The following is a 13544-nucleotide window of genomic DNA, read 5'->3' as shown; positions in this document are numbered from 1 at the left end:
ACCATAGGACTAGATTAAGGGTGGAGAGAGCTCTTATACAACCTATGTGATTCAGACACCGCATACCTTGCATCACTGGAACAATGTCTGGAGAAGTAATATAGAGGGATACAGTAGGAGATTCCTGGTGTGTGGACGTAGGGTCCCGACCCGTAGTCACACTTGAATTGTGCAAAATAGAATACTTGTTTATTCACCCAGAGAGGTAGAGTAAAACGTTTTTCGGTATAGCAATACCTTATTCAGACTCTTAACAAAAGACGTGAATAGTACGTGATGGCAGTCATCAAACAGTAAGGTAAATAACAGCCTAAACTCCGCTCGTTTCCGACCAGGGTTCGCTGTAGGTATAAACAATGTTAGGGAGACGCTGGTCCATGAAATTAAGTCCCTACGTCGTAGGGAAAGCATGCGCTTTTGTATTGTAAGCGGACATTTTCTCGTGGCCTGTGGGCATGAGCAATCTGCTCTGCCCGAGGCCTAGAAGTCTGAAACCTGCGCCGGAAGAAGAGGATGAAGAGGACGTTGCTGACGAAGATGGAGGCGGCGCTGGAGAGAATTCTCTGGCAGCATTAGGGACGCCCCCAGTGCTCTTTGAGCGCTGGGGCCTGCCCCCAGTACTGCAAGAGAACTAATTTGCATACCGACAAGAAATGGGATTCCTACAAAACGGCATCGCAGAGAAGACAACGTAAGGTAGAAGAAGAATAGCCCTTAAGGCTATTCCGACTTGTGTTACTAATAAAAAAATGTGTTTGTATGATAGGATCCCTTTAACGATTTATAGCCAGCAATCCATGTACATTAAGCGAGGCCTATTCATATGCTCTGCTTCTTAATAAAACTCCTCCAACTTTAAAGAGTACCTTTCTCCGCCTCCACCAATTCTAGTTCTTAACATCTGTTAATAATCTCCAATTGGAGGAAACCATTGACAGAGCTCAGAATCACACCCCTTGCCTGACACCGCCCTCCTGACAGCATATCAGGCATCAAAAGTAACAGAATTGATTGCTCGGAAATGGTGGAGGTAGAGAAAAAAATCCAACTGCGCTGGAATCAGTGGAGCAGAAACTGTTAACTTATATAAAGAGATGGACTTGTTGGAGGTGGTGAAAGGTTCTCTAACTATTCTAACTTTGATGCAACCTTTTATAGGTTTTGATAAGAAGTGAGGCTGACATAACATTGATACGGCCACACAGACAGGCATACATTCACAATGTTATGGCACACATCCAAAGTCATGACACACTTAATATAGAAAGTAAATACTACTGAGAGGCATGTGGGCCTTAGACACCCATCCACTTGCTGATTCCACATACTGCTCACACACCCAGGCTTAGGAAAGGCCACAGGTCAAGTGTACGCTCCCTGTGCTCAGAAGAATTTAATCAAATTTTGCAATGTTAAAATATGCAAGTGCTAATTCCTTTAATTATTCTTATGTGGGAAAGATCAACAAGACTCTGAGAAATTAATGTCATTAAATGCAGAATCCTCATTTCACTCAACGTGTACTCTGCATACAAACAAGTAATATTGCAGCTATAAATTCATTTATTCTGCACAAATCCAGAGCAACTTTGTATGTTGATATCATCTGGAAAACATTTGCTCATATCAGACAAATACACACATACAGTTCTCAGCCATTCCCTTGTAATTTACTACACAGGGTGGTAGCAATGGTTAGCGATCACTCATACTGTCTTATATTAGAACTTACTGCAGGGACTGACATTTTCTTTAGTGAAGGTTTCTTTTAAGTGAAGAAATTTACAGAACAGCAGGATAAGTGAATAATGCGCAGCGACCTATTAAATGTGCACTTAAGACGTATAGTTCAGGCAATTAACCAAGAAAATGTCGCTCTGTTTCTTTAACTGAAACCCTGAAAACTAAAGCACCAATTTTATGCATAGATGACAATGGTGAATAGACCCCAAGATAACTCTGATTACAAAAAAGCCTGGAAACAAGAAGAAAGGAAGACAGTTCCTGCTTGAATTAGTAATGCCCAACTTACTCCGCATAATAGCAGTACCAGATATGGCTGACCTTTCCCCCATCTCTTGTTCACTGCCGCTATAGAGCATGCATATCACTCAGGGGGCTGCTGACTCCTATTAAAAATGTCACATTTCTGCTGCCAATACAACCTGAACTCAAAGGATTGAGATGATTTAAGAAATATTCAAAGTCTATTCATAAATAAATCTTTACATCCCCATGTCATATTGAATTATAATAAGAACCACCATTCTGACACTAAATCTCACATTAGAAGCCCTTTATTCTCCTTTCACGTATTAGAAAAAGAAATAGCCAAGATTTTCAATATTTTTTAATGGAATAGTGCTAAGCTAAAAAAAAAAAAAAACCTTGATCCAATTTGCAGCTTAAGATCTATTTGAATATTTGCGCTGCAGAACTCAAGATATTTGTCTTTTCATTTATGGAGCTGGAACACTGAATGAAGTGAATATATTATTTTATGAATTATCTTTTATTCCTTATTTTGTTTTCTGTATATTTTACCATTGATATCTTTGTTTTGTTTGTTTTTTTTAACTTGTTTTATTGAAAATTGTGTACCAGACAGAATAATTAAGCAAAAACATATAACAGATTGAAGAGGAGAAAAAAAATCAGGTACAAAAAGGAAAAATGCCACAATACCACACCCTGCGTACTACAAACCAACCAACTGGTCCTGGAAAATCAAATAAATGCACAAAGAATATGTGATGCAGCATAATGTCATTATCAATAGGCAAGACACATGAGCATGAAAGGAATGATAAGTAAGAACACAACAGATCAGAATAGAGGGATCGTGGAAACTGTAGGCAACATCCTGCCCCAAGGTGTAAATGACTGTATGGGGCTTACCATTGATATCTTAATATTTTTGACATTTTATATTATTATATGTGCACCGTTATACACCAAAGTCACACGTGTTCCGGTGCAATGGTACCAAGGTCATCACTCAATCTCACAGTCTATCTCCCTATAACAAATTCACACAGATAGAAACCTCAGAACATCTGCTGAAAATCGTCAACTGAAGCATGAGCAGTCCTATGCCATTTTTCTAAACCATACCTTTGATTTCATTGACCCCTACTCTGTATTGCTACCCAGACTAAAATGTTAGGGATTTTTCCATCTCAGAAACTTATTCTCTATCCAAAAAGTGGGGGATAATTTGAAGACTGGTAGGAGTCTGACAGATGGAACACCCACAGATCACAAGAATGGGGATGTTTTGTTTACAAAATGAAGCAGTGGTCAAACAGGTGTGCCCCCACTGCATTCAAACCAATGGGACTGGCAAAAGCTGTGCTTCCCATTGAAATTAATGGAATTAATGGAAGGGATATTGATCCAGGGGTTTATATTTAGAGTCAGGAAGCTATCAGTAAGCTATCAGTTGTTCTCATCAAAAAACAGTGTCACATTTGTCCACAGGTCATCCAAGGCAGGTTTAGTATTGCAGCCTGACCCTGTTCACTTCACTAGAATTGAGCAGTACAGTACCAAACAAAATCCATGCTAAGGTTTGGTACAGTTTATGGAAGAAAGCATTACATAGTAGATGAGGTTGGAAAAAGACATTAGTCCATCAAGTCCAACCTATAACCCTACAATCCCTACAGTGTTGATCCAGGGGAAGGCAAAAAACCCCATGAGGCTCATGCCAATTTCCGTTTTTCAGGGGAAAAAAATCCTTCCCGACTCCAAATCTGGCAGTCAGTATAAAAACCCTGGATCATTGATATTTCCAGTTATGAAACTGAACTATAACTATAGGTCTGGGAACAATGAATACTATATATTTATGAGAGCCTGGTATCTTCTCTAGGTATTCTTATCCATATGATAAAGTACACATGACAAAGGCAATATCTTCTGGAGCAGCGAGTTACATTCAACACTAGTACAGCATGAATTTGATTGAGTAAATGTATCCTGAATAATTTGTTACATTTGTTTCCTTTTTTTCTATAACCTATTTCATTGTAGAGGAGCAATTTATGCTCCCAATATAACACTGTCCTCTAAGAAGAAAGCTGTATGTCATACAAAGATGACATTATACAATTAATCCAGTGCCTAGGATAATAATAAGTGTTACTATTCTCACCTCACCTTATGTGGTAGCAGACTTTACAGCTCATAAATACATTCACCAGAGGGAAGCCATCGGGCTTATTTTCATGCAAAACACACTCAATGTGAAAACAAGTATTTATGGCAGCTCTGAAGCTGGTGAAGTATTAATAGGATGAATGAAAAAATATAGGATTTCCAATATCAACTGTATTTGACTGGCGGAAAAGATTATTTGTACATACATTAAATAACAGAATAACTTATAAAGAAACCTTATAGAAAATAATGTTTAGCAGCCGACTAAAGTAAGGATTTTAGTAATCCTTACAATTCTACTGATTTTAATAATACAAAATAGATAACCGATTTAGCCACATAGTAGAAAACCATACTAATTGCCAGAATAATATCAGTATCATAATATAAGTACCAATCATAATATAAGTACCAGACACAACCTGAAAAAGCAAGCATCTATCCTGCTGTGCGTCGCATTAATAAATATGTGGTTCTATATGACAGCCATGTATATAACCCTATATATCAGTCACCTATGCTGCTGTGTATGGCTGCATCTAGATCAAAAACAGGTACAATGATTCCCCTTTTTTGGCAGTCATCCTTGCACTGGCTTCAGCTTCTTACCAGGCTCACATGAAAATCTATAAACAGAACAGCAGTAAATGGTAACAAATTGCACACATATATTTTACACTTAACCACAAGGTCAAGTGACTGAGTTGTATTAGAAGAACCTTGGAATGAAAACAATTCCGCCAACATATCTTTAGACCTTTAGATTCATTTTTCTTATAAACTCTATCATGTGTAATTTGTGTGGGTTTGCCAAGTCACAAATAGAAAAAGGTGCACAAGGACACATGCAATCCAATAAGATGGGTAATATCCGAAGATGGAAAACCCCTATAATGCACCACCCCCACAACATGCTGTGTAATCCATTTATACCAGGAGACACCGCATTGATGGAAATAGATCAGTCACAGATTGTGTTGGTAGCAGAATGCATAAATGTTGCCAATACCCTTCAGTAAATATATATTTTTTAAAAAGCTAAAATAATACACACTTGCAATAGGTAACAAGCTGTTTACCAAATAAAAAATAGTATAACATTGTGAATGCATGCATTGTACTCAGATTGAAGCCTATGGGTCACATTTTAGTAAAGTGCACAACCCCTATTAGTACAATAGTCTTTATAACTTGCATAGGTGTTTTCAGACACAAACAAGAATACATTTTACATTTTCCTTTACATCTGCATCACTGTTCTTCAGACTTTTCCATTATGTATTTATTCTATAAGGAATTTTTGATCATTCATAAGAAAAAGCTTAGTTTTAATAAGACGAAATCCTGCCAAGTCTGCTCTAGGTTCTCATATGTCTTTCATAGTATGAAAACTATACAGCCAGTTGTAACCTTGAGCGGAGTCCAGCATGCAGTAGCAGAAGAATCAATTCGGCTCAGACAGTACAATGACTAAGCTTGTGGTGTTGGCATGACGTTCTGCACTCTTGCCCTCATAGTGATTTATATATAAATGTATAGTTCAACATTTAATATCTACTATCCTCATTCTTCATAGATTAGCCTCTGCTCACAAACTGACATGTACATAAACCATGCTGAATGGTGCTATTAAGCCTAGGAGATAAAGGATATATTTCTTACCATCGAATGTCAAAGTGACTCTTGCCTGCGGCTGTAAATATCCCATGCTGCAACTGATGCATACAGCTAGGCCAATCATAACCTGAAGTGCCACAGATGCCATGATTGTTGAAAGTTATTTACTTCTATATATATCCAGGCCACGTAACCTGTAAGAGAAGAAGATGAAACCGTTAGACTCACTCACTCACTTTAAGCCATGTATTAAGATATTTCAAGACAGGAAAAAGAACAGTTGTATCATCATGTGAATAGTAACTCCACCTGCTGGAAGGAGAACTATATCCTCCAGCCAAAACTTGAAATGTGAAGGCTATGTCCCCTGTTCCTACATTCTACAATGTCAGCTCAGAGTAAGCAAGTGTTATCCCTATAGCCCTTAATAAGCAGGGACTAATACAGTTCCCTTCCCACTTGTAGCCTGACCAGGCTTTCTACTGCCTGGAACTGAATAATAAGCTGAATAAACACCATAAGCTTCTCCCACATTTTCTCAGCTGTGATAACATCTTGTGGACTTCTCTTCAAACAGAACAGACACATTAAAGTCTCATCATCCATAAGACACATAAGCTAAAGCAAAGCAAACACCAGCGCTCTTCAAACAGGTTATGAGCCTGCGGTATTAACATTCACCTGGTGTTACAGCCTGGCAAACCCCAAAGTAACTCAATATAAAGTAAACAGATGAAGGGAGGATGGATGCTCCATTCTGTACACATTGCATTGTAGGTCACCTGTAGATGAACAGAAGGAAATTGCCATTCAGTATGGACAGAATCCTCACTTGTCATCATTTAATATGGTGAGATGAATAGTTTTGTGGGGAAAAATTCTGTATCATTTTTATTATTCCTTTACATCTCTATTCTTTCTACCCCTAGAAGTCCAGTGGGAGTTGCTATTAGTAATTGGCAGACAAATCTGCATGTAAACAAGGAAAGGCTGTCAGTCACTGTGTAAGACCACCCACTGAACACCTAAACCCAGAATGACCTGGGATGTAAATGAATAAATGGCACAGAATTATGCAGTATGAACAATCCCATGATCACTGATGCTAAAGGAACTCCATTAAATCTATATCTTATAGGGACATCAGTAGGATCTATATTAGGTTATCTATCATATGTAGTGTCTATGGATGTGCAAGTACATACACTTTAATACAATATACACAGATGGTTTTCAGACTTACAATGACCAGTAATATTAAGAATTAAATTTTACAATGCATTTGATTCATGAGAAATGACAAGACCTGACACATGCAGCAAACAGTCATCCCTTACATCATCTATGAGCTGCCACACAAGTGCACCAACTGCTGGTACAGCCGCATAACAAACTTACAGCAAACTTTGGCTACATTCATTTCACACACTATTTTCTGAAACTGTTGTCACTGATGCCAAATACTGTGAAGGGTGCAAGTGGTTCACAAATATCACTGTGCTGATGCTTATGACACCACTATTTTATGGAGGGCATAGTGATGCATACACTGTATGTGCAACAAGACAAATGTATGCATGGAAGCTTGGGGAGCATAAATAGAGTACTTAATGCAAGTAGACCACACTCAGCTCAGACCTACTGTACCTGCTAACTTACTCAAGCAAAGTCTTATCTCTGCACCCTATGAGCCATAGACTTATTTCTAATATCAGTGACACAATTGTTACCTATGATTCACCCAAGATGATGAGAGTTATCAGATACTGGGTGACAATGAGACCTTAAATAATGTCAGACTGTACCAGAAACTAATGTGATGCCCATTGCATGCAGTAATAAACCAGTACGATTAACCCCTAAAAATCTGCCTCCAGTCACCTCCGATAGAGCATGATGGAAACTCAGCTACACCAGTCCCTATGCTAAACTATATGGATATTTAACCCATTCAACACTGCACCTTTTCAACAAAACGGCAACATGTGTAGCCAACTTAACCCCACATTTGTAAGTCTCTCTAGATAACCCATTGCCATATTATCCATCTCACAGACCTGATGCAGACATCTAACCCCACCATTGGTATATACATCTCATTGTCTGTATATGGAGCACACAGCAGTGCTCTGCAGATTGGAGCAGAATGTGCTGCAGGTCGTGTACAGTATGGGGGCACTACATGAAGGTAGTATGTGCCAGTGTGTACACTAGCCCGGGCTATAGAAGTGCAGCGGGGCAGGTGCCCGGTCTGAGACACGTCTGATCCCAGACTATCCTGACAGGAGTTCTGCTCCCCAGCTGTCATTACCTCACATGTACAGTAACTTACCCAACTCCGGAGCTCATGGATTGCAGGGGCTGAGCCTTCCCATTAGCAGTCCGCGCTCACTTCTTAGTAAATCTCCTGTGTGAGCAGTAATCCCGGCTCCCAGGACGTGTCTATTCAGTCAGCTATGTCTGCTGAGGAGCGCAGTGCATGGAAAGTAGCCGAGCCTTGTCAGTCAGTGCGGGGGAGAGAGACGTGCTGCCCTCTGGCTGCTCAAGGCTGCACACTGCTGAGGAGAGTGTCAGCCACACCCATCATGTGTGACACCGGGGAGGAGGCCATGAGCTGGACCACTGCTGCCCTCCCTCTGGTGGATGCTCAACACATGCAGGCTGACTCTTGTCTGCTGGAATAATGTCCTAATATAATGTCCTACAAGGAGCTGCTGCTGGGGCTGAGATCCTGCACTTCAGGAAACGTTACAGGGCTGTCTGCTATACACAGGTTATTGTCACGGAGCAAAGGTATACGTCTTCCTCCGGATGGTCTTTTGAATCAACACGGACGCAAGAGGTCGGGAGACAACAGCAATTTATTGTAATCCACAAAGTTAGTAGCCGGCGGCGGTCACATCAACCGTAATAACAATAAGTCCACAGAAGTCACAATCCAATGATAACTTTGGTTCCTTGGTCCTGTAACTATATCCTGGCTCTCTGCAGAGCTGTGCACAGGCCGGCTAACACATACTAACTGCTAGCTACATCTATATACTAAACTGTTACTTCCTATATCTGGAGGTGGGAAGGGCTGAGTCACAGATCCTTCCCCCCTCACCTATGCCAAGGAGAGCAGACTCCCTGTCTCTTTTGAACAATGCACAGTCCAACATCTTCTTGGAGACACTGATCAGATTATCTCCACCCATTGTCCTCACTAGTTAGAGGTATTTGCATACAATGTGCTAACACACTAGACCCTAATCAGCCAACTACACACTGATGTTTACAACAGGTTAGAGAATACATTCCACATGAAATATATATTACACATTGCCTATAGTATAGACTCTAACCATCCCGTGACAACCCCTCCCCCTCTCAAAACATGTGCATGACACAATTGGCCTACACAGGTAAATTGGGGAATGCACATCAGTCTCTATAGGTCATATGTCCTCCTGCCGGGATAACCCATCTGCGTTCTGGTGTTGGTTCCCTCGGCGGTACTGAATGGTAAAGTTGTAGGGTTGAAGGGCTGGCATCTGGCAGAAAATCCGGTGGATCCATGTTGGCGTCTCTCTGAGCTTGGCTTCGGGTCACTGCTCCCACAAAGTGGCACTGTAGATTTCCAACATCGTTGCCTAACAGAACATCGGCCGGCAGCCCGCTCATCACACCAATTGTGCATCGTTTTGGTCCATAACCATAGTCGAGTTCCACGGTAGCTTTAGGAATACGTTTCCGAGTACCTCCTGCCAACTCGATAGAAAGGCCAGGGCCCTCCTCTAGGGCCTCGGGTCGAACCACTCGGGGGTCCACTACCGTTAGGAAAGCTCCCGAGTCCCGGAATCCAACAACTGTTCGACCATCCAGTAGGACCTCCTGCAAGTGCTTCCGCTGAAGGTTTGCGGGATGTGTGGCGGAAGGCTGAATCCCATAGACCCCTGGAGGTGGAACAGATGGGTCATTCATGGAGTCACCTGGAAATGGGGCCAAACTTTCTGTCCTAGGGGTGGTTCCCAGGTAGTGAATAGGCCGGGATGCCACGGTGGCCCGTGCCCCCATGTTAACAGGGCAACTAGCTTGCAAATGTCCAGGCCGCCCGCACCCAAAACATCTGCGCTCTAGCATTCTTCCAGTAGGTCGTTGTCTAGGGACAGGGTTGTTCATAGCTGGAGGCCGATGGGCTGGGGCAGGGGTAGAGGGGGAATTGTAATCCTGAGGCCGGGCACGAAAGGTGGGTGGCTGGCTGAAGGGTGTCTGGCGGACTGTGGTAGTTTTCCGCTCCTCTGCAAACAACCTCTTCCACTGCGGCTTGATGGTCAGGCCCTCATCTGCAAGGGAAGCAGCTTGCTCAACTGTGGCTGGGTTCCGTTCCAGCACCCACTCACGGATCTCAGCGGGGCACTGGGAAAAGAACTGTTCCTTAAGTATGACTTGGAGGACCTTATCGACTGTGACAGCCTCCTCTCCTTCTAGCCAGCGCTTGCATGCTTGCTTCAACTTGTGGGCGAACATGTGGAAGGAGCTTCCCCCATTGTAAGACAAAGAGCGGAACTGAACTCGGTAGGTCTCTGGAGTGACTGCATAATACTTCTGCACCGCTCTTTTAATGGCCTCATAGTCCCGCTGATCACTAGGGTCCATGGCTCTGAGAGCTTCCGCAGCCCCATCTCGTAGGTGCCCCACCAGATACCGGACCCAATCCTTCTCTGGGACTTCCATCAGGTGGCACTGGTGTTCGAAGTCCTGAAAATATCCATCAACATCCCCAGCCGCTTCATCAAAGGTCTTGAAGTGTTTATGGGAGACATATGGTGGTTCTCTCACTGTTGGGCTGGGGGTCGACGTTTGATTATAATTCCGCGTAGTTATCTCAGCCATTCGCATTTCATGCGCCATTCTTTCCTTTTCATGCGCCATTCTCTGTTCCTCCTTCTCCGTTTCCTGAGCCCTCTGTAATGCTCTACTCCTTTGCTCTGCAGTTGCTCCTAGCCCCAGCACTGCCAACTCCTCCTCATACAAAACAACCCATCTGCTCTTTTGGGTCTGTACCTGCCACTCCCGTATCTCTCCAGTCTCCTGGGGGCAGCCCTCCTCATGGTCGCTTTGCAGGGTCATCTCCTCCAGTGCCTCGATCAGTTGCTCTTTCGTTCTTCCCTGGTAACTCAGGTTTAGTTCCCGGGCCCTTACTTGTAGACTTGCCATAGTCCAGTTCCTGTATTCTGAGGTTGTGGCTCCATTAATCGCTGAGCTGCTGTAGTCCATCTCGCTGTCCGCTGTTGATCCCACCGCCGCCAACCAGTTGTCACGGAGCAAAGGTATACGTCTTCCTCCGGATGGTCTTTTGAATCAACACGGACGCAAGAGGTCGGGAGACAACAGCAATTTATTGTAATCCACAAAGTTAGTAGCCGGCGGCGGTCACATCAACCGTAATAACAATAAGTCCACAGAAGTCACAATCCAATGATAACTTTGGTTCCTTGGTCCTGTAACTATATCCTGGCTCTCTGCAGAGCTGTGCACAGGCCGGCTAACACATACTAACTGCTAGCTACATCTATATACTAAACTGTTACTTCCTATATCTGGAGGTGGGAAGGGCTGAGTCACAGATCCTTCCCCCCTCACCTATGCCAAGGAGAGCAGACTCCCTGTCTCTTTTGAACAATGCACAGTCCAACATCTTCTTGGAGACACTGATCAGATTATCTCCACCCATTGTCCTCACTAGTTAGAGGTATTTGCATACAATGTGCTAACACACTAGACCCTAATCAGCCAACTACACACTGATGTTTACAACAGGTTAGAGAATACATTCCACATGAAATATATATTACACATTGCCTATAGTATAGACTCTAACCATCCCGTGACAGTTATAAAGAGCTCTGTCCTGACAAGTGATCTACACACATCTGCACTGTACAGGTTATATACACACAACTCTACACTGCACAGGTTATATACACACATCTGCACTGTACAGGTTATATACACACATCTGCACTGCACAGGTTATATACACACATCTGCACTGCACAGGTTATATACACTCATCTGCACTGCACAGGTTATATACACACATCTGCACTGCACAGGTTATATACACACATCTGCACTGCACAGGTTATATACACACAGCTCTACATTGCACAGGTTATATACACACATCTGCACTGTACAGGTTATATACACACACATCTGCACTGCACAGGTTATATACACACATCTGCACTGCACAGGTTATATACACTCATCTGCACTGCACAGGTTATATACACACATCTGCACTGTACAGGTTATATACACTCAGCTCTACACTGCACAGGTTATATACACTCAGCTCTACACTGCACAGGTTATATACACTCAGCTCTACACTGCACAGGTTATATACACACATCTGCACTGCACAGGTTATATAGACACAGCTCTATACTACACAGGTTATATACACACATCTGCACTGCACAGGTTATATACGCACAGCTCTACACTGCACAGGTTGTATACACACATCTTTACACTGCACAGATTATATACACACATCTCTACACTGCACAAGTTATATACACACATCTCTACACTGCACAGATTATATACACACATCTCTACACTGCACAGGTTATATAGATACAGCTCTACACTGCACAGGTTATATACACACATCTGCCCTGCACAGGTTATATAGACACAGCTTTACACTGCACAGGTTATATACACACATCTGCCCTGCACAGGTTATATAGACACAGTTCTACACTGCACAGGTTATATACACTCAGCTCTACACTGCACAGATTATATACACACATCTCTACACTGCACAGGTTATATAGCCACAGCTCTACACTGCACAGATTATATACACACATCTGCCCTGCACAGGTTATATAGACACAGTTCTACACTGCACAGGTTATATACACACAGCTCTACACTGCACAGGTTATATACACTCAGCTCTACACTGCACAGGTTATATACACACAGCTCTACACTGCACAGGTTATATACACATATCTCTACACTGCACAGGATATATACACACAGCTCTGCATTGCACAGGTTATATACCCTTAGCTCTACACTGCACATGTTATGTACACACATCTGCACTGCACAGGTTAGATAGACAAAGCTCTACACTGTACAGGTTATATACACACAGCTTTACACTGCACAGGTTATATAGACAAAGCTCTACACTGTACATGTTATATACACACAGCTCTACACTGCACAGGTTATGTACACACATCTCTACACTGCACAGTTTATATACACACAGCTCTACACTGCTCAGGTAAGTTCCAAAGTTATTATCACATAAAGTAACACACCAGACTTGAAAAATGGGGCTGTGAAAAGGCAGCTTTTTTTTAATGCAGATTTTGCTGTGTTTGTTTGAGCCAAAACCAAGAATGGCTACAAAAGGAATGGCAAATATATACTGTAGGAAGTTCTTATACTTCTACCTTCTTCTCAATCCACTCCTGGGTTTGGGTAAAAAAATGCAGCAAAATCTGCAACAAAAAAAGCTGTGCTTCCTCAGCCTAAGGTCTAAGGCTGAGGCCCCACATTGCAGAAACACAGCTTTTTTGTTGTGTTTTTTTGAGCCAAAGCCAAGAATGTCTACAATAGGAATGGGAAATATTTAGGAAGAACTTATATTTCTCCCTTCTGCTTAATTCATTCCTGGCTTTGGCTCAAAAAATGCAACAGAAAAAGCTTCATTTCCACGACATGGGGCCTCAACCTTAAGG

At 42.3% G+C, this 13544-nt stretch overlaps 1 protein-coding gene across 1 annotated transcript in view; it reads right to left on the bottom strand.

Moving 5' to 3' along the window:
• Positions 1-8318, bottom strand: part of SEMA3C (semaphorin 3C) — a 122246-nt gene extending 113928 nt beyond the window's left edge. The window contains exons 1-2 of the mRNA XM_075274049.1: positions 8111-8318; positions 5824-5972 (exon numbers count right to left, since the gene is read on the bottom strand). Coding sequence (XP_075130150.1) covers positions 5824-5926 — 103 coding nt within the window. The 5' untranslated portion in view covers positions 5927-5972; positions 8111-8318. The remainder of the gene's footprint in view (positions 1-5823; positions 5973-8110) is intronic.
• Between the last annotated feature and the right edge of the window lie 5226 nt (positions 8319-13544).

The sequence above is a fragment of the Leptodactylus fuscus genome, chromosome 5 (assembly GCF_031893055.1).
Source record: "Leptodactylus fuscus isolate aLepFus1 chromosome 5, aLepFus1.hap2, whole genome shotgun sequence".
Lineage (NCBI taxonomy): Eukaryota > Metazoa > Chordata > Amphibia > Anura > Leptodactylidae > Leptodactylus > Leptodactylus fuscus.
The sequence above is the reverse complement of the archived record's forward strand: the minus strand, read 5'-3'. Positions and strand labels throughout refer to the sequence as shown.